We start from the raw sequence: 20,186 nt of genomic DNA on the forward strand, positions 1-20,186 counted from the left end.
GCAGAGTTGGCTGGGATCCAGCGTTGCTGTGGCTCTGGCATAGGCTGGTTACAGCTTTGATTGGACCCCTAGCCTGGGAACCTCCATGTGCTGCGTGTGCGGTCCTAAAAAGACAAAAAAAAAAAAAAAAAAAGAATTGCCAGTCCAGAAGTTGTTACATTCTTTGTGACAATGGTTATATTAACGACTTGTGAGGGACCCAAACCTAGTGGGGGGGCGGGGTGTGTGTGTGTGTGTTGAGGGGGTGAGGATATGGAGGGCTTTCTGGGGAGGTGATGCCCTGGCTTTGGGGGACGTTGCCAACAAAAAAAGAAGCTGGCCGTGCGGCCCAGCATGCTGTATTTAGTGAAGGCCTGAGGAGGGAGAGGCAGGAACAGTCCCGTTGGAGGCCAAGTGCGGTGCAGCAGCTCAAGAAGGCAGGTAACCAGGTGGGAGGAGTAGCGGCGGCTGAAAGGCAACTTGGCACAGTACAGCGCGGGAAAGCCACAGGTCTGCGGTCTCGCCGCGCGCGCGGGCTCGTCTGGCTCCAGGGCTCGTTTCCTTGAAGTCGGGGACACCGCTAACGCCCCCTCGTAGACCCCTGAAAAACTCCATTTCCCGGCAGCTCCGCGCGCTAGTGCCCGCCGCCTCCTGGGAAAGGCACTGTCCACAGCTCGACGGTCTGGCCTCACAGTCCAGGGACTACATTTCCCAGAGAGCCTTGCGGACACAGCCGGTCTCGCGCACCTTTCATTTCCGGACGCGGAAGGTTGTCGTGGAAACGCAGACGCTGCCGCGACCTCTTTCTTACCTTCTTGCGCGTGAGCATGCACTATTGTAAGGAGGGGGGGTGGGGGTGGGGACAAGGAACGGGAAGTAATCCTTGGGCAACCGGAGGCTCCCGGGTCAGGGTCCCAGGGGTAGTTGCTTTTGGTTCCTGCGTGGCGTTGTTCCGCGCTGGCCCGCGTGGCTCCCGGAGGCGGTGAGTCCGGGCGCAACGCGGCAGAGGCGTCGGAAATGCCGGGGGTAGGGTGTGCTGCTGGCCAGAGGACGGCAGGAGAGGTGGGGCGGAGCAGCACCGCCCCTTTCGGCCGAGCCCGGACGAATTCGCGGGGAACGTGGCGCGGGTGCTGCTGGGCCTTGGGAGTCCGCGGGACTCTGGCCATGCCTCCGGGGGTGTGGCCACGGACCCGCACTGGTCCCTTCCGCGGTGGGGTTTCTGCGCCTGTCGCTGGCGGTTCCCAGTTCTGTGCAGACTCGCCGTCTTTTCCACCCAGCTCCCCTAAACCATTTTCACTTGCCCTGGGAAATCTTTGAGGATTTCCGCAGCTGAGGCCTCCTCTTTGCCCGCTCTGTACCTTCGCTCTCCTCTCCCGAAAGTGGGAGTGTGGACGCACCCGGGGATAAAATCAGATCCTTAACTCTTCCAAAGGCTCTGCAAGATCGCCCTGGCCACACAGCCTTCGCATTTGCCGATTCCGCTGCCTAGACTGCCCTCCCCTCTAAGTATCATCTCAGAGCACCTGGGGGTGAGAAGCACAGCGGTGGGGGCTGTTCGATGGGGCAGCCTGGTTCTGGAGAGCCCTGATCAACCCTTTGAAGACATGCTTTGGCGTTGAAAACGCAATGATAGCAAATGAAAACGCCATTGGGGGAAAAAAATTCAGCAGTATGCAGACCTTACAAAAGAAAAAGGAGACGTCCTCCACCTCCAGTTCTTTTCCCCAGAATTGCCAGCCTAGGGGTTGGTGGTTTTCAAGATCCTCTTCTGAACATTTGTAGCAGGGGCCCTTTTTTGTCGTTTAAATTTTTTTTTATTTTAGTATTTTTTTATTACTCAAATGCACTTATCACATCTGTAGTTGTATAATGATCATAACAATCCAGTTTCACAGGATTTCCATCCCATAGCCCAAGCACATCCCCCCACCCCCAAACTGTCTCCTCCAGAGACCATAAGTTTTTCAATGTCTGTGAGTCAGCATCTGTTCTGCAAAGAAGTTCCGTCTGTCCTTTTTTCAGATTCCACATGTCAGTGATAGCATTTGATGTTGGTGTCTCATTGTCTGACTGACTTCACTTAGCATAATTTCTAGGTCCATCCATGTTGCTGCAAATGCCGTCATTTCGTTCCTTTTAACGGCCGAGTAATATTGCATTGTGTCTATGTACCACATCTTCTGGATCCACTTCTCTGTCGATGGACATTTAGGTTGCTTCCATGTCTTGGCTATTGAAAATAGTGCTGCAGTGAACATCGGAGTACATGTGTCTTTGCGAGTCGTGGTTTTCTCTGGATAGATGCCCAGGAGTGGGATTGCTGGATCAAATGGTAGTTCTATGTTTAGCTTTCTGAGGCATCTCCATCCTGTTTTCGACAGTGGTTGCACCAATTTACAATCCCACCAACAGTGTACTAGGGCTCCTTTTTCTCCACACCCTCTCCAGCACTTATTGTTTGTAGACTTTTGGATGATGGCCATTCTGGCTGGTGTAAGGTGGTACCTCATCGTGGTTTTGATTTGCATCTCTCTAATAATGAGTGATGTTGAACATCTTTTCATGTATTTTTTGGCCTTCTGTATGTCTTCTTTGGAGAACTGTCTGTTTAGATCTTCTGCCCATTTTTTGATGGGGTTGTTTCATTTAAATTTTTTTTTTTTTTTGCTATTTCTTGGGCCGCTCCAGTGGCATATGGAGGTTCCCAGGCTAGGGGTCGAATTGGAGCTGTAGCCACCGGCCTACACCAGAGCCACAGCAACTCGGGATCCGAGCTGCGTCTGCAACCTACACCACAGCTCACAGCAATGCCCGATCTTTAACCCACTGAGCAAGGGCAGGGACCGAACCCGCAACCTCATGGTTCCTAGTCGGATTCGTTAACCACTGTGCCACGACGGGAACTCCTCATTTAAAATTTTAATGTTAGTGGGATCATGTTAGATGAGGTGGGCCACAGCTTACCTTCTTGTTTAGCGCTGTAGAGTGGCCGTTTCCCTCTGTCCGTGGTTGACCTTGACTAGCTGAGGGGAGCTGGGCGTCTCAGGCTCCACAGGAATCTTCCATGAGGGAAGACAGGCCTTGCATTGTCGGAGCAGTTCTCGCGATCCCCGAGCAGCTGCATTGCAGCTGTCCCCAGTTTCCGTCTTGGCTTCCAGTCTGTCCCCCACGTCCCTCTTGCTAGGCCCCACATACTGCATCCTTCATGTGCTCAGAGCCTCCCTGGACACCCACCTTCTGCTAGTTCCTGCCAGCACCTCTGCTTGGCTGCTGGTGAGGTCCTCTTGGTCACCGAGACCCTGGATGTGCCCATGCCCTGTCCCCAGGAGCAGTCCTCCTGCCTTGGCCCAGTCGGCCTGAGTTCCTGAAAGCTTCCCTGCAGGAAGCTCTCCATCACTGTTCCCCTAACCAGATTCCCAGTGTGAGGCATCCTTGTGAGGGCACAGGTGAGGAGGGTGTGGCTGGAGGTGTCCCCAGCCAGGTCGCCACCTGGCCAGGTTTGTGGACAGTTTCTCCTATGGCGAGTGGTCTTGCATGGCGTGAGTGGGTGGAGGGGTGTGCGTGGCCCATGGCCCTGATCGAGTTTGTATGTGTCTCAGGAAGAGGGTGCGTGTGGCCCCAGTGAGGGCAGGGGAGGCCAGCTTCCCTAGGTCTTGCCATGGCAGCGGGCCCAGCACCCATCGACCAGGAGAAGCTCGTGATCACCAAGATGGGGGAGGATGAGGCCGCCCGCTGTGACCCCAAACTGTTCTCCAATCCTCGGCCCCGAACCCTGTCGCCTGGGCTTGGTAGGGACCCCTGGCAGCGCCTCCGCAGCTTCCGCTTTGAGGAAGCAGATAGGAGTCGGCCGGGAGAGCTGGTCGACCCCGTGTCAGCTCAGACCCGGGACCGAGACGGCTGGGATAGCTGGTCGACCCAGAGGTGTGAGCCTGAGGTTGGTGTGGCTTTTCCCCTCAGGGTGCACTGGACCGTCTTTCCCTTCCTCCTTCATCTCAGGTTCTCTGAGCCCGTGCGTGTGCTGGGCCCTGGCGGGAGGGCAAGGGGAGAGGCAAGTCCTCGGCCTCTTGGAGTCCGGTCTGGTTGGAGAGTTGAGCAGAGAGACGGCCGCTCACACGAAGGGGGCCCCCCTTGCTCTGGAGCAGGTGGAGGCAGGAGGAGGGGGCACAGGTCAGCCTGGCCGGGGTGGCTTTGCGGTTCCTGCTGTGTGACATTTTCACCCTGGGCTGCGAGGGGCAGGAGGGACGGTGGTTCCAGCCATCCGTTCACGTGGGTGTGTGTTTACACCTTTCCTCACACACGGGTTTATGCCGTTCCTTCTGCCTGCTTGGCCGCTTGTATCAAGACATAGAAACCTTAGCACTTAAACAAAAGACGGCTTTATCAAGCTATAACCTACATATCAAGACATTGTCAATTGGTGGCTTTTAGTCCATCTGCAAAGTTGTACAGCCGTCACGCGTGTCTAAGACGGTCCTGTGCCCGATAAGCCCCATGCCCGTTAGCAGTCACTCCCCGTTCTTCCCTCCCCAGTCCCTTGGCAGCGCAGCCACTGATCCCACGTTCTCATTCTGAGCATTTGATTACACGGAGTCATACATATGTGGCTTCTTACACCCGGCTTCCTTCGCTGAGTGTGACGTCTTCAGCGGCCATCCGCGCTGTACGATGTCGGGATCTCACTCGTTTTGATGGTTAAATACTAATCCGTCCCGTGGGTCCCCCAACTTTCTGTTTATTTCCTTACCAGGTAATGGATATTTGGGTTGTTGGGTCCTCCTGGCTGTGGGTAGTGCTGGTGTGAATTCCGTGACTCTATCTGTGCAGGCAAATGCTTTCATGTCTCTTTGGTTACATGCTGAGGAGTGGAGTTGCTGGATCCCATGGTAAGTGATTGGCCTTAGAAACTCACAGGAGGGGCTGGGAGAAGGGGCTGCCGCGGGTGGTGCTGGGGTCCCCTGGGGCACATGAGGAGGCTGGTTCTGCACATGTTGGAAAAGTTGCAGACTGGATTCTGCTGCCCCGAGGAAAACCTTGATAACGCAGGTCTGGTTTTCACCTAGGCGTGAGCGTGAGGTGCACCCGGTCCTCCCTGGGTGCCTGGCTGTAGTGCCGGTCTCTCTTCTGAGACCGTCGCCAGTGTTTTGAGATTGGCTGTCTTCTGAACAGTGGCCAGCATTTGCCTCCTTAGAGGTCTGTTCCCTGCTGCTGGACAGATGCTTAGCTGATGCACGCTGTTAAAACAGATATTGTGTCATAGCAGCGTGGGTGTTGGAACAGCAGCCTGCTGGTCACTGAGTGGACTCAGGCCTGACGCTTCCACGGGTCCTGGGGGGCACGTGTGGTTATGTCCACGCAGCCCTGAAATCACATGGTTTCAAGTTCACCACAATTCACATTTACATGAAAACTTCCTTTACTGCGTGCCCTTACCTTCTCTCAGCCCTGTGGGTCCCTTCAAGGCCCCAGCCTGAGAGGCTAGAGGTGCAGCTGAACCCACCCTAAACCCAGGTTGGGACTCAGTCCCATGTGCCGGGACTCAAACCCAGTCTAAATCCAAGATTGGGTCTTGAACCCACAGTTTTAAATGAGGATCACTCACCAGGCGTCTGGACTCACTGAGGTTCAGGTTCTTTATGCCTCCACGCAGAAGGAATTCAGTGAGAGACAAAGTGATGGGCAAGAAATCAATTTATTAGGATAGGACACTTGTGAGAGAGGCAGGCGGGCAGGCACGGAAGCTCTGCCCCAGGATCCAGTGGGTCACAGTTTTATCCTCCAAGGGGCATGGGGGTCGGAAAAGACCGAGCCTCTTCCTCTTTCTTCGAGTAGTAGCTCCTTGGTATCTGGTCCAGGTGCTTATTTAAATCAGCAGAAGGGCGGGCTTCAAACTCCTGCCCTTGGTCTGAAGCTGAATGCAGGCCTCATCCACCGCCCCACCCAGCAACTTGAGGCAAGTCTCGTGCCTCCACTAGTCCAGCAAGCCTGCCTTGTTCTGATGGCTTTCTGGAGCAATTATTAATCTGCGGTGATCTCCCAAAGGCTGGTCTTCTCGAGCTCTCATGGTCTTGGAGGCGACTGCCGTGGCTCTCGGGGAGTCCAGGGTGAGGTCCTGAGCTCTTCTGTGCATGCCACTGTTGCAGGGATTTGCAGGAAGGAGTCCCAGGTTTTAACAAGGCTGTTAGGCTCAAGGTTATAGTTTATTACTGTGAAAGGGTCCAGGTTAAAGTCCGCGTGGAGAAGGGGCCTCGTCTGGGAGGTACCAGCCTCGAGAGTCCAGGCGTCCTTTCCTGTGGGGGCCTCTGCGCTGCTTCCTTCCCGGCATTGACGAGCAGCGACAGGTGTGGGGTCTTCTCCAACAGGGAGGCCCCCGAAGCGAGGTCCATGACATAGGTAGGGACCGTGGCTTCCCTCAGTGACTCAGCCTCAACCCCCCCTCCCCCAGGGGTCAGGCTGATCCTGTGTGGCTCGAGGTCTTCAGCATAAGTCACATTGTCAGCAGAAACTGTCCGCTGTGACCCGAGGCCTTAGGTAAGCAAAGACTTAGGCGGAGTCTTCCAAGGGCTGGGCCATCCCCTCCCAGGAGCAGGTCAGGGGCGGGCTTTTGTTAGGAGTGTGCAGGGCGTGGGCCGTTGAGGCCTGCTGGGTCAGTCGTGCACTGCACACCCAGCTACAGCTGAAGGAAGCTTCTTTTTTTGAGGGGGGTCTTTTTAGGACCACACCCTCGGGACATGAAGGTTCCCAGGCTAGGGGTCGAATCGGAGCCATAGCTGCCGGCTTACACCACAGCCACAGCAACACCAGATCTGAGCCAACTCACTGAGCGAGGCCAGGGATCGAACTGGCATCGTCATGGATACCAGTTGGATTCGTTTCCACTGCGCCATGATGGGAACTCCCGAAATGTGCTTCTAATGGCCGTTCCCATGGCATTTCAGTGACTTGGGTTTCGGGCCTTGGGTGTGCTCTGGAGGATGTGTGTGGGGTCAGAGTGGCTGTAGGTCAAGCCATGGCAGGGTGATCTGTGTGAACCAGAGGGCAGGCCCATGTCAGCTCAGGGTCCCAGGCCAGTGTCCAGCCCGAGCAATGCTGGGGGACCTGGGCCTCGTGTTAACCTCCAGATTGATTCATTGGCCTGGGTGCCTGACCCTTTTGTCCCCAGGGTGGGGCTTCAGACACTAACACTCCCCTCCCCCTGCCCCCGGTGCTGACCCAGGCCCCTCCTGAGGACCAGCCACCTGGAGACCTGGCAGAGCTGGCCATGCCCTCCCCAGATGGAGTCAGGTGAGCCATAAGTCCCCCAAAGCCAGCGATGCCACATCCTGCTGAAGCCCCACCGCTTTGTTCACTACAGGCCTTGGAGCATCACGTTCAGCAGCTGTGGCCCCCCCCACCCCCCGCGCCCCTGCCCTGCCCCACCTTGGCCTTGGCCAGGAGCCTGCCTTGCACCCTCGCTCAGCCCCTGGGGCTGAGGGGCTGGCCCTCCCCAGGCTCCCATTCCGTGAGTGTGGAAGAGGTGGTGTCCCCAGGGCACAAACTCAGGGGCATAGGAGCAAGGCTGGGCCCGGGAGGGTGCCTGGTCTTGGCTGCTTCTGGCTGGGGACAGACAGTGCAGCTGGGAAAGGCAGAATCCAGATTTTTATTATTTATTTATTTATTTACTTTTGCTTTTTAGGGCCGCGCCAGTGGCATATGGAAGTTCCCAGGCTAGGGGTCTAATCGGAGCTGTAGATGCCAGTCTATGCCACAGCCACAGCAATGCCAGATCTTTAACCCACTGAGCAAGACCAGGGATCGAACCTGCGTCCTCATGGATACTAGTCAGATTCGTTTCTGCTGAGCCACAATGGGAACTCCAAGAAAAAAATTTTCAGTGTAATATATATGCCTTGTGAAGTAATTCAGACCTTAACAAAAGTATATAAAAGTCCAGCCCTGGAGTTCCCGTCATGGCTCAGTGGTTAACGAATCCGACTAGGAGCCATGAGGTTGCGGGTTCGAATCCTGCCCTTGCTCAGTGGGTTAGGGGTATGGTGTTGCTGTGAGCTGTGGTGTAGGTTGCAGACGCGGCTCAGGTTCCAAGTCGCTGTGGCTGTGGTGTAGGCTGGCGGCTACAGCTCCGATTCGACCCCTAGCCGGGGAAACTCCATATGCTGCAGAAGCAGCCCAAGAAAAGGCAAAAAAGACCAAAAAAAAAAAAAAAAAGTCCAGCCCCCACATGGTCTGCCTTTCTGGAGATTAACCGCTGTCCTTCCTCACCTCACAGGTACACATACACACATGTGTGTGTGTGTGTTTGCACCTCCTCTCATGTTGGGGTCCCTCCCTCTCTCCTCAGCCGCTCTGTTGGTGTCGTTTGCGCAGCACAGCTGGGGCGCTTGGGCCACTGTCCGCTTCTCTTCCCGGAACACACACCTTTGCTGGCTGCCGCCCCCTTTGCTCTTTGTCCTCTGGATCAGGGACCAAAGCTCAGCCCCGGGTCCCAGGGCACTTGCACGTGTGTGGTCCTGGCGAGGGACACGGGGCCTCCTGCCCGGCTCAGGAGGGAGGACCCCACCCTGGCCTCCCCCTCCCCGGGTCTTCCGGAGATGCTATCAGACCTGGAGCTGCGTGAGCCGGCTCAGCAGGGGAACCTCCAGGGCTGCTTTCCTGTAAGACGCCGTCACACATCCCTAGAGCAGCACTGGGCTCCGCAAAATGCTGCCCCACGGGGGGAGGCCCTGGGGCTGGGGCCCGAGGCGCGAGGCTGACCGGCTCCTGGCCTGCTTCTCCAGGAGCCCGTCGGCACAAGCGTTTCCTCCTTGCGCAGAGAAATAGAACAGAAGCCACGAGTCCTGACACCCTTGATCACATTGCCCCAAGTCTCTGCAAGCTTGGGGCGGGGTGGGTGTGGGTTGTGACTGGACAGCTTGGTCCTCTCCTCTCCCTGCTGCCAGGAAGCTCAGAGCTGAGGTTTATGCACCATCACGGCCCTTCCTGCGCCCGGCCCAGCCACGATGTGCAGCTCATTTCTGGTTTCAGTATTTAGTCTGACGCCCGTTTGCGGTGTATCGGGCTGCCCTGGGTCCTCCAGGAGGCCAGTCCGTAGGTGACTGGGGATGGTACTGCCAGCGGAGCATCCTCATAAAGTGGTGGGGGTTTCCGAGGCTTGCTGCCATCCCGAGGGTGAAGTTTATTTAGTCCCTGGGGCCAGAATTCATCCAGTGGGAAGTGAGCTTAGGCCACAGGTGACCGGGAATCTGCTACCTAAAGAGGGAGCCTAGTCAGTGATCTCTGACGGGTTTACCCGGTCCCACCGGTAAACCGTTTCCTTCCCATTTCACAGCAGGTCGGGGCTGGGGCGGCCCTGAAATCAGAACACACAGGGCAGGAACAGAAACATTCTTTTGCGGCGTCTGGAGAGAGTGATGTGGGCCCAAAGCCATCCCTGAAGAGGCCGCGGAGTGCCCGCCAGCACCCAGGTGCCAAGCAGGACGTAAGGCCATCAACCTGCAGGTGAAGCTGGAGGTGCTACGGTGCTTTGAAGCTGGAGAGATGCTCAGCAGAATCGGGAAGGCGCTGGGACTCTCCACCTCCACCGTGGCCACCATTTGTGACAAGGACAAGATCCGAGCGAGTTTCCAGGAGGCCACCCCGCAGGCGGCCACCAAGCTGACGCACAGCCGCTGCCTGGCAATGGAGAACACGGAGCGGCTGCTGAGCGTGTGGGTCGAGGACCAGAACCAGCGCAACACGCGGGGCAACGTGGTGCTTGTCCAGGAGAAGACCGCAGCCTGTTCGAGGAGCTCAGGCAGCAGCAGGGCGAGGGCGCCGAGTCGGAGACCTTCTGGCCAGCCAGGGCCGGTTCGCAGGCTTCAAGGTGCGCTTCAGGCTGCGCACCCTGGGGCTGGCCGACCAGGCGGTGCGCGCAGCCCCTGGGGCGCGCGCAGGTACTGCGGGCCGCGCAGGGTGATCCAGGAGGAGGACCTCACGGCCCGCCAGGTGTTCAGCGTGGAGGAGACCCGGCTCTTCTGGAGGCGGCTGCTGGACGGGACGGTGCCTTCCGCCCGGAGGAGCGCCCTGGGTTCACAGCCCCCGGAGATCTACTGACTCTGCTGCTGGGCGGCAACGTGGCCGGTAGCTTGAAGCTGAAGCTGCAGCTGCTGCTGGTGTACCCGGTGGAGAACCCGCGCGCCCTCAGGGGCTTCTCCAAGCCCAGCCTGCCCCTGCTTGGCCCGCCCACAAGAAGGCCTGGGTCACGGCGAGCCTCTTCCCGAGTGGTTCGTGCACTTCTTCCGCCCCGCGGTGGAGAGGTACTATGCCCTGCACGGGCTCCCGCGTAAAGCGCAGCTTGTCCCCGACAGCGCTCCTGGCCGCCCTGGAAACCTGGACGACCTCTCCGACCACGTGGGTGTGGAGTCCCTGCCCAAGGATACCACAGCCCTCATCCAGCCCATGACCCAGGACGTGGTCGCCACCTTCAAGGCCTGCCACCTGCGGAGGGTCTTCCGCCTCTTGGCCGCGAGGGCCGGGGGCACAGGCGAGCCGGGAGCGGCCCTGGACGTCTGGCGGGACTACAGCATCCTCGACACCGCCCTGTACCTCTCCGCGTCCTGGGAGGAGTCCCGCCCTCGTCGCTGAACAGTGGTTAGAGGAGGCTGTGGCCCCAGCGCCTCCAGCACAGAGTCAGCGGCCCCCAGGTGGAAACCCTCCCACAGATCCGGTGGGACATCCAGGCGCTGGCGCACCAGGTGGGTTTCAGGGAGGTGGCGGAGGCAGAGGTGGCCGAGCTGCTGCAGAGCGGTGGCTCGGACTGGTCCAAGAGGAGCTGGAGGAGCCAGAGCCGACTGCTGAGGAGGAGGGCGAGGCCAGCCCCGACGCCGCCAGTTCACAGCTGAGCACTTGGCCAGGGCCCTGGCACATTTCGATGCCTGCCTGCACATCAGCAGGGACGATGCCTCCAAGCTGGAGTGCAGCTTCCAGATCTGCCGGGGTGTGAACAACTTGATGGGCTGCTGTGGGCGCCTTTCAAGGAGAAGCAAGGCCCCAAGTAGTGGGGTGGGAGGGGTGGGGAAGGAGGGGGTGTCCTCCCTCGCCAGCTCTCACTTGGAAGTGACACTGGTCTTCGTGTTTCCATCTCATTAACTCCTCAAATGTCTTTTGTCAGCAAATAATTTATTATCTCCAGTGATCTCAAATACATGGTTTTAGAAGCCTCAACGAATGCTCAGTGGTTCTGTGGTGTCCCGAGCCCTTTGGAGGCATGCATCCTCTATTTCCTTGTGGACACCTGTGAGGAAGCCAGGCTGGCTGGGCAGCGCCCCTGGCATGCTGCTCCTGGCACCTTGCTCACTGCACTGAGCCCTCCCTGTATTCTGAGGCGGGGCTCCCAGAGCTGGGTGGACATCCAGTCCAGAGAGGAGTTGTGCTTGTTTTCTGGTCCTCTCACCCTTCCGCTGGGCTTCAGGACCCACAGAGGACAAAGGCTGACCCAGGTGAGCGCCCAGAGAGACTCGGGGGTCCCGCGAGTGGGCCTGGGTGGGAGTGTCTGGCCACCCCCCTCCCAGCTCTGTTCCTGCAGAGCCTCAGTGCCTCGTGTCACCCTATTCTGTTCTCCAAAATGATGCTGAGCCCTTGCGGTCGGGCCAGGGGAGGGAGGAGAGACGCCGGCTGTTTCGGGTGAGCTGGTGAGGCAGCGCGCCCCCCAGCTCCTTGCCGCCAGCGTGGGGCGTCTGCACAGCTGCAGGCACCTGGGGCCAGTTCTTCCCCTCCTTCCCTCTCCGGCCCGCCCTCCTGCTCTCCAGTTTCTGTCTAACCCCGCCAGGACCCATTGACACTTCTTTCAGTGGACATGGGCTCCTGCAGGTCGTGGTGCCACTGGAGACAGGGCCCCGGGTCCCACTGGGAAGACTGGGGGTCACTCGATGCCCCACAGAAGGAGGCCTTCGGGGACCTGCCCATCTGGGTAAGGATGTGGGTTCCAGGCAGGCTTGGCCTGACGACCGGATGCCACGGGGCTCTGTTAGAGGAAGCCTTATCTTAGCCTGCCTTCCTTCTGCAGGAGTTGGGGCGGGGGCGGGGGGGTAGCCCAGGAGATTGGTCTGGGGCTAAACTGGGCCTGAAGCTTTTGCTGGGGAATGCAGATGCCCTCACGTCGCCCATCTGCCATCACACACACCTGTGCACACCTGGCTGAGGTCTGCCCAGACCCAACCTCAGGTCACACACACAGCTCTGGTCCTGCTGGCTGGACCTCTTGCATCTGAGCAGGTAACTTCTCCCCCAACTCTTGGGCCATCTTGGGGACCTGCAGCTCTGGGTTTTTCTGGGAGTGGGAGCACCTGCCAGGGCTGCTGGGCATCTCCTCGCATTTGCCTTCTGCCCCCGTCAGCGCAGAACCACAGCCAGAGGAGAGGCTGGCTGTGAACGCCACCTGGGTGCATCTTGCTCAGGGAAGGGAAGGGTCAGTGGACCGTTCGTGGGGGCTGCGTGGCCCATCTCCACCCAGGGGTCCATTGAGGGTCCAGCTGCCCTGCGAGGGAGACCTGGCTGAACGTTTTCAAAAGCTGATACCCCTGCGCCTGGGTTGCAGCTTCCTGCTCTTGTCACCGCTCCCAGCCACGGCCAGGAGGACCTCAGGTAGGGTGACACTTCTGTCCCTGATGGAACCTTTTACTGTGTAAAGAGAGAGGGGACAGTTCCATGTATTTCACAAGAGACACGTACAGCGAGGTAGTCAAACAAGCGAGAAACACCCGACTGGACGGGAGGAAGTCCTCCCTCTGGCTCTGTGTGTTGAAGTGAATTGATGCTTTTTGCAGCAGGAACGAGGAGGTGCTGATGGTCCCCAGTCAAAGACAACTTCGGATTTTGCTGCTGCGTCAGAAGAGGGGGGTGTCCGACATGCTGACGAGGCCCGAGGCAGCAGCGAGCTGGGGGAAGCCCATGACTTCGGCAGAGCCAAGGGCAAAGCACGAGAACGTGACTCAGGAACCTCTGCAGAGGAAGGTGTGGTGAAGCCCGTGGTGTTTTCAGGGACCAGGGGCCCCTGGTGCCAGGGTGGCCTGGTTTACTGCTGATGGGGCAGTTCAGATTCGTCCTGGGCCGCCAGGCTCACAGTACCAGGTCTGTCCAGTGGAGGCCTCTGACCTGCAGAGGCGCCGTGCTTGCGGCCCGGCGTCCCTTCCATTGTCCACACTGGGGCAGCAGAGGTACTGGTGAGGTGAGGGGGGCACTGAAAGCATGTGGGGTGGCCAAGCGATCGAGACCGGGAAGCAGTGCCTGAGCCAGCACCCTGGCGGTGTGGATCGGGCCCCAAGGTGTGCCCGACGCGCTTGCGCCCTGGGCTCGCCGAGGGACCCAGTGAGGGCCCAGGGGCTGCACCTTGGTGATGAACCACAGCCTGTCCCCGAGGGCACCTGGGGCTCGCACGGCCAGGCGGTGTTTGGCTTCGGAGCGGGCCTGTAGGGCTCCTCACTGCCCAGCGGGGCGGTCAGCTAGCTGGGGACGAAGAGGACCCGGAGCAGGAGGGTGGACGTGCTGGCGAGCGCTAGCAGCGGCCCCGCCACGTAGCCGGCGGGAGCCCCGCTCCACCGCCTGCTCCTGTCTGAGAGCAGAGCCTCGGCCTCCGCTCTGGACCCTGCCGGCTGCTCCCGGGAAGGTGACGTCGACTCTATCAGGCGCCCCTGGGCCTGGTGTCCGCGATGAGGTCGGGTTTCCAGAGGGGTGTGGACGGGGGAAGGCAAGCTCCGAGCCGCCCAGGGGTCTTGGCCTGGGCGCAGGCTGGGAGCAACTGGCCTCTTCTCCCTCAGTCAGTTCACACCGAGGCGGAGGGACGCAGGGCCCCACACAGAGGGTCACGAAAGGTTATCGGTACCAAGCCAGGGGCGCATTTCCTCGACGTCCAGTGGACTGAAACAGCGGCCCCCAGCTCTCCGTTTCTCTGGGTTGGGCACCGAGGAGAGCTTGCCGGGGTGGTCCTGGCCGGGGTCTCTCACAGAGCTGCGGTGACGGTGGGCAGCTGGGGCTGCGTCGGCGGAGGGAGTTCCTGGGGCTGGGGGGTGGGTTGGGGAGTGGAGGGTGGGGGGGTGGGGGAGCGGAGGGTGGGGGGGGTGGGAGGGGAAGCATGGTGAGAAAGCGTCTCCTGTGGCCGCGAGACTCAGTGAGGTGCTGAAGGTAGTCGGCGGAGCCTGACCCAGCCTCGGGCTCAGCTGGTGCCCAGGGCCCTGGCTTCTAGCCCCAAACCCCGGACAGGGAGTCAGGCTGCTTGCCGAGCTCGTGGGCTGATGCCCAGACTTCCACGTCTCCCCGCCTGGGCCCTGGTCCAAGTCCCTTGTCCGCCTCTCTGGCCGGAGCTCCAGGGAACCCCCAGTTGCAGTTGCAGTCCTCCTTGCCCCCTGCCCTCCCCTGCAGCTTCCTCCTTCCCCGTCGGGCTCTAACTGGAACTAAGGGGAACCGAGTGGTGCATAGACGCTGCTCTCGGATCAGCCCTTCAGTATTGGTGGTTTTCTCCACTGTGGGGCCTGCCAGGCGCCGATTAAGTGTGAGATGCACAAAGGGGCTGTTCGAGGGCCGGGAGCAGTACTGGTGGCAGCTCCTTCAGCGGGCCTTCAAAGAGCCTGTTCTGAGCACGCCCACATCCAGGATTTTGTGGTCAAACATGTTTACAGTGAATTTTGAGGTGAAACGAGGTGACTGTATGTGTAATCTGTCAAGGATTCGGGAAATAGTTGGCAGTGGGGATCCGCAAGTGAACTTACCCTGACCTCTGACGTCCAGTGTGTGTACCTGCCAGCCTGCGATTTCTCGCCTCCCTGCCGTTGGGTGGATCGCCCATACCTTCCGTCTGGATCATGCTACAGCTTTTTCATGACATCATTTCTTTTCTTTTCTGTCTGTCTGTCTTTTTAGGGCTGCACCCACAGCATATGGAGGTTCCCAGGCTAGGGGCTGAACTGGAGCTACAGCTGCCGGCCTACACCCCAGACACAGCAACACCAGATCTGAGCCGTGTCTGCAACCTACACCACAGCTCCTGGCAATGCCAGATCCTTAACCCACTGAGTGAGGCCAGGGACGGAGCCTGAATCTTCATGAATACTAGTCGAGTCTGTTACCATGGAGCCATAGTGGGAACCCCATGAAATCATTTCTTTCTTTCTTTCTTTTTTTTTTTTTTTGTCTTTTTAGGGCCGCACCCATGGCACATGGAGGTTCCCAGGCTAGGGGTCCAATCAGAGCTATGGCTGCCGGCCTATGCCACAGCCATAGCGACACCAGATCCTTCACCCACCCAGGGAGGCTAGGGATCAAACCTGTGTCTGCATGGATGCTAGTCAGATTTGTTTCCACTGAGCCACTACAGGAACTCTGAAATCATTTCTTGAAATGTGTCATTTCCAAAAATGTTGAGTTTCTACGAGGTACAGTTTTCAGAAAATCCAGGCATTAGGGGGCCTCCTCATGCATTGCTGACTGAGGGTGTTGGCACACATGCCTGCTTCTTGGTCCCACCTGTCTCATCACTGTGCCAGGTCCCACAGGAGCTCAGAGGAGCCCGGGGACAGTGGAGGGCAGGCAGACCTGGGACTTCCCCTCTCCTGGGCGCTCGTGGCCAGTGCCATTTCTCTGTCCTGGGAGCACCCGAAGCCGGGGTTTCTGCTGTGGATCTTCAGACTCAGGTCACCCCACCTCCACCTGCTGGATGAAGTCCTGTAGCTTCCAACACCCTGGAAGAAATCGTCCCTCTATGATCCTAACGCTCCTCCTTCTCCTACATCCTGCAATCCTCCGGCTTGTCTATAAACACGGGCTGGTGTCCTCCTCACCTGCCACCTGGCTTTGGGTGTGAAACCATATGGGACCGAAAGCACTGTCAGATTCCATCACCGTTCTAGTTATTGGGAAGCAAGGTAAATACATTCTAACTACTGCACGCAGTGAGTATGAGATCAACTAAAACAAACTGACATAAAATTTGAGTTTTAGGGAGTTCCCGTCGTGGCGCAGTGGTTAACGAATCCGACTAGGAACCATGGGGGGCGGGTTCAGTCCCTGCCCTTGCTCAGTGGGTTAGGGATCTGGCGTTGCCATGAGCTGTGGTGTAGGTCGCAGATGTGGCTCGGATCCCGCATTGCTGTGGCTGTGGTGTAGGCCGGCGGCTACAGCTCCGATTCGACCCCTAGCCTGGGAACCTCCATATGCCTCGGGAGCGGCCCTAGAAAAGACAAAAAGACGAAAAAAAATTTTGTTTTAAATAAAATCAGCAGTTTACTTATTTAAAATAAATTTTATTGGCATATAGATGACTTACAATGTTGTGTTAGTTTCAGGTATACAGCCGAGGGATTTAGTTATACCTATGCTATATTTACTCCTCTTCAGATCCTTTTCCCATGTAGGTTTTCACCGAATGTTGAGTCGATTTCCTTGTGCTGAACAGTAGGTCCTCCCTAGTTGTGGATTTTATGCGAAGTTGTGCGTAGGTATCCATCCCGCCCTCCCGACCTCTCCCTCTCCACCAGGGGTGCCCTTTGGTAACCGTAAGTTTGATTTTGAAGTCTGAGATTCTTTTTTTTTATTTTTTTAATTTTTTTTAGAGATTCCATTGCTTTTACATAACAAAGATATCTGCACAACTACTTAATGCCAAAATTGATACTCCTTTTAAAATACATAATGTAGTTCACAGGTTATTCTTACCAAATGTCATCATATCCGCCAAGCCGTGAAACCTTAGCAAAGCTTCCTGCTAACTTTGTTCGCACCAGTCAACCTCTGTTGCTCCCGCCAGGAGGTCATCATCCAGCGCCCAGGGTCATCTTCCACTGCCGGACCCTTGGGAGGGTTTTGCCGCCTCCACACGTGTTTATACAGAGTGCGTTCATTCATTCTCCTCTTCGTAGCCATTTCCAGGTCTTTCCTTTTGGGTTCCGCCAAGGGTAAACTTGACCACACCTTCTGGAACATGTTTAGGACTCTTCAGTGTGTGCCTAGAAATGCAATTTATGAGATATTACTCAGTTTGATCATTTTTATTTTTTAATTTATTTTTATTTTTATTGTCCTTTTGCTATTTCTTTGGGCCGCTCCCTCGGCATATGGAGGTTCCCAGGCTAGGGGTTGAATCGGAGCTGTAGCCACCGGCCTACGCCAGAGCCACAGCAACGTGGGATCCGAGCTGCATCTGCAACCTACACCACAGCTCACGGCAACGCCGGATCGTTAACCCACTGAGCAAGGGCAGGGACCGAACCCACAACCTCATGGTTCCTGGTCGGATTCGTTAACCACCGCGCCACGACGGGAACTCCCAGTTTGATCATTTTTAGAGCAAATACTGGACTAGAAGGAAACCTCCAGTTGTCCCCTAACAGCACATGACCTCCCTGATACCTTCCCCATGGCCTCCTAACCAACCGGCTGGTTTCCATAGGAATAAGTTACTTTGTTTTTAGGCTTTATTATCCCCACTTTATTTAATTTTTCTTTTAAACGATTTTTATTTTTTCCGTTATAGTTGGTTTACCGTATCTGTCCATGTTCTACTGTACAGCAGAGTGACCCAGGCATACACACATGCACACGTCCTTTTTCTCACGTTATCTGCCATTGCGCTGCAGCGCAAGTGCCTAGTGCATGAGTCTCGGTTAGGACTCTCGCAGTGGCAGGTCTTTTCCAAGGTCAGGCTCTCAGCTGCTTCAGCCCCATCCAGTCCCTACAGATCTGCAGGCACAAGCGCTGCTCCCACACTGCCCACGACCTCCACTCTCGCTTTATCAAATCCCAGTCCTGGCCTTGCCTCCAGTTCTTATGGATCTAAATGGCTGCTCTTGGAACCTCCTAGGGGTAGGTTCACACTTAGCAGCCAGGCTCCCCTGTTTCCGCAGGACCCCCCACCCCACACGGCGCACAGCACGTAAGGAAAGGCCCCTCTGCTCACACACGGTACCGTTTGCTCAGATCGACAGCATTGTCTGGTTTCTGTGCAGACGTGGCACAAGCAGAACAGGACTTGTGTTGTCAGCTGGGAATCCTAGGACAGTCACACTCTAAGTGACACAACTCATTTCTGGTATCACGTGGTTATTGACTGGGACGTCTTGAAATCTCTGCTGCCTGGATGGGGGATGCTGCGTAATAGTTATGAACTTATCGTCTTATTCTGCACACCCAGGTTTAAATCTTGGGTCTTGAATTTGCTTTCTGAGTGAGTTAGGGATAAATGTATAAGCATGTGGTCCTTTATGTGAAAATTGTGACAATTTACCTCTAGAAGAATTGAATAAGCTAATGCTGTTATAGGGCTGGAAATAGTGCATGGCAGATAATAAGGACTGAAAAGCTACCTTTAGTACTTACCCCATTTTGGGGTCATGGGTATCAGAGACTGACCTTGGCCCACATTATGTTTTGTGAAGTCTGTGATTCTGTTTCTGTTTTGTAAATAAGTTCATTTGAGGAGTTCCTGTCTCCTGGCTCAGTGGTTAATGAATCCGACTAGGAACCATAAAGTTGAGAGTTCGATCCCTGGCCTTGCTCCGTGGGTTAAGGATCCGGCGTTGCCACGAGCTGTGGTGTAGGTTGCAGATGTGGCTCAGATCCATCGTTGCTGTGGCTCTGGCGTAGGCCAGCAGCTGTAGTTCCGATTCGACCCCGAGCCTAGGAACCTCCATATGCTGTGAGTGCAGCTCTAAAAAGACAAAACACACACACACAAGTTCATTTGTATCTTTCCTTTCTTTTCTTTTCTTTTGGCAGAACCAGCAGCCTGCAGAAGATCTGGAGCCAGGGATTGAGCCTGCACCACAGCTGCAACCCAAGCCACAGCAGTGAAAACACTGCATCTTTAACCCTCTGCACCAACAGAGAACTCCATGTATCATTCTTTATTAGATTCTACATATAAGAGATACCATATATTTACCTTTCTCTGCCTGACTTATATCAGATCATCATTAACATGATAATCTCCAGGTCCATGCATGTTGCTGCAAATGGCATTATTTCATTCTTTTTTATGGCTGAGTACTATTCCATTGTGTACATATGCACTACATCTTCTTAATCCAGTCCTCTGTCCATAAACATTTAGGTTGTTTCCATGTCTTGGCTGTTGTGAATAGTGCTGCAGTGGACATTGGGGTGCATGTGTCTTTTCGACTTACGGTTTTCTCTGAATAAATGCCCAAGAGTGGGATTGCTGGATCATTTGGCAGTTCTACTTTTAGCTTTCACAGGAACCTGCATACTGGTCTCCATAGTGGTTGTACCAACTTACATTCCCACCAACAGTGTAGGAGGGTTCCCTTTTCTCTGTACCCTCTCCAGCATTTATTGTTTGTAGACTTTTTGATGATGGTCATTTTGACTCGTGTGAGGCGATACCTTATTGTTTTGAATTGCATTTCTCTAATAATTAGTGATGTTGAGCATCTTTTTATGTGCTTTTTGGCCATCTGTCTGTCTTCTTTGGAGAAATGTCTATTTAGATCTTCTGGCTTTTTTGATTGGGTTGTTTGGTGTTTTTGATATCGAGCTGCATGAGATGTTTCTATATTTTGGAGACTAATCCCTTGTTGGTCACTTCATTTGCAAAGATTTTCTCCCTTTTTTTTTTTGGTCACACTTGAAGCATGCCGATGTTCCCTGGCCAGGGATCAAACCCACACCACAGAGCTGTAGCAGTGACAATGCTGCTTAACCCACTGAACCACAAGGGAACTCTGATTTTTTTCCCATTTTGTGGTTTCCTTTGCTGTCCAAATGCTTTTAAATTTAATTAGATCCTGGAGTTCCCATCATGGCTCAGTGGTAACAAATCTGACTAGCATCCGTGAAGATGGGGGTTTGATCCCTGGCCTCACTCAGTGGGTTAAGGATCCAGTGTTGCTGTGAGCTGTGGTGTAGGTCACAGACTCAGCTCGTATCTGGCATTGCTATTGGCTGTGGCATAGGCCAGCAGCTACAGCTCTGATTCAGCCCCTAGCCTGGGAACTTCCATATGCTGCAGATGTGGCCCTAAAAAGACAAAAAAAGTTTAAGTTCCATTTATTTATTGTTTTTATTTTCATTACTTTGGAAAGTGGATCTGAAAAGCTTTGCTGTGGTTTATGTCAGAGAGCGTATTGCCTGTGTTTTCCTCTAGAAGTTTTATAGTTATCTGGTCTTACATTTAGGTCTTTAATCCATTTTGAGTTCATTTTTATTATTATTATTATTATTATTATTTT

The 20,186-nt window shown here is 55.7% G+C and overlaps 1 protein-coding gene and 1 long non-coding RNA gene across 10 annotated transcripts; both read left to right on the forward strand.

The window, feature by feature from the left end:
* The first annotated feature begins 271 nt into the window (after positions 1-271).
* On the forward strand, positions 272-11,024 carry LOC125132994 (tigger transposable element-derived protein 1-like). 9 transcript variants are annotated; one of them, XM_047790949.1, is made up of 5 exons: positions 841-961; positions 4,804-4,862; positions 6,422-6,507; positions 7,193-7,260; positions 9,302-11,024. In XM_047790949.1, the coding sequence occupies exon 5, from the start codon at positions 9,511-9,513 to the stop codon at positions 10,063-10,065; it is 555 nt and encodes a 184-aa protein (XP_047646905.1). In that variant the 5' UTR covers positions 841-961; positions 4,804-4,862; positions 6,422-6,507; positions 7,193-7,260; positions 9,302-9,510; the 3' UTR covers positions 10,066-11,024. The 9 variants fall into 9 exon arrangements, 7 of the variants coding, with proteins under 7 accessions (XP_047646909.1, XP_047646905.1, XP_047646908.1 ...); XR_007136375.1 differs by lacking the exons at positions 841-961; positions 6,422-6,507 and having other exon boundaries at positions 2,860-4,862; XM_047790947.1 differs by lacking the exons at positions 841-961; positions 4,804-4,862 and having other exon boundaries at positions 5,757-6,507.
* Position 11,025: 1 nt separating this feature from the next.
* On the forward strand, positions 11,026-18,887 carry LOC125133006 (uncharacterized). Its single transcript, XR_007136388.1, has 3 exons — positions 11,026-12,594; positions 12,777-12,963; positions 18,715-18,887. It is a non-coding gene; the product is annotated as an uncharacterized LOC125133006 (long non-coding RNA).
* The last annotated feature ends 1,299 nt before the right edge of the window (positions 18,888-20,186 follow it).

The sequence above is a fragment of the Phacochoerus africanus genome, chromosome 8 (genome assembly GCF_016906955.1).
Source record: "Phacochoerus africanus isolate WHEZ1 chromosome 8, ROS_Pafr_v1, whole genome shotgun sequence".
NCBI classification, from domain to species: Eukaryota; Metazoa; Chordata; class Mammalia; order Artiodactyla; family Suidae; genus Phacochoerus; species Phacochoerus africanus.

Coding starts and splice junctions, on each gene's coding strand:
- LOC125132994 (XM_047790953.1), top strand. CDS start 9,511: ATGCTCAGCAGAATCGGGAAGGCGCTGGGACTCTCCACCTCCACCGTG.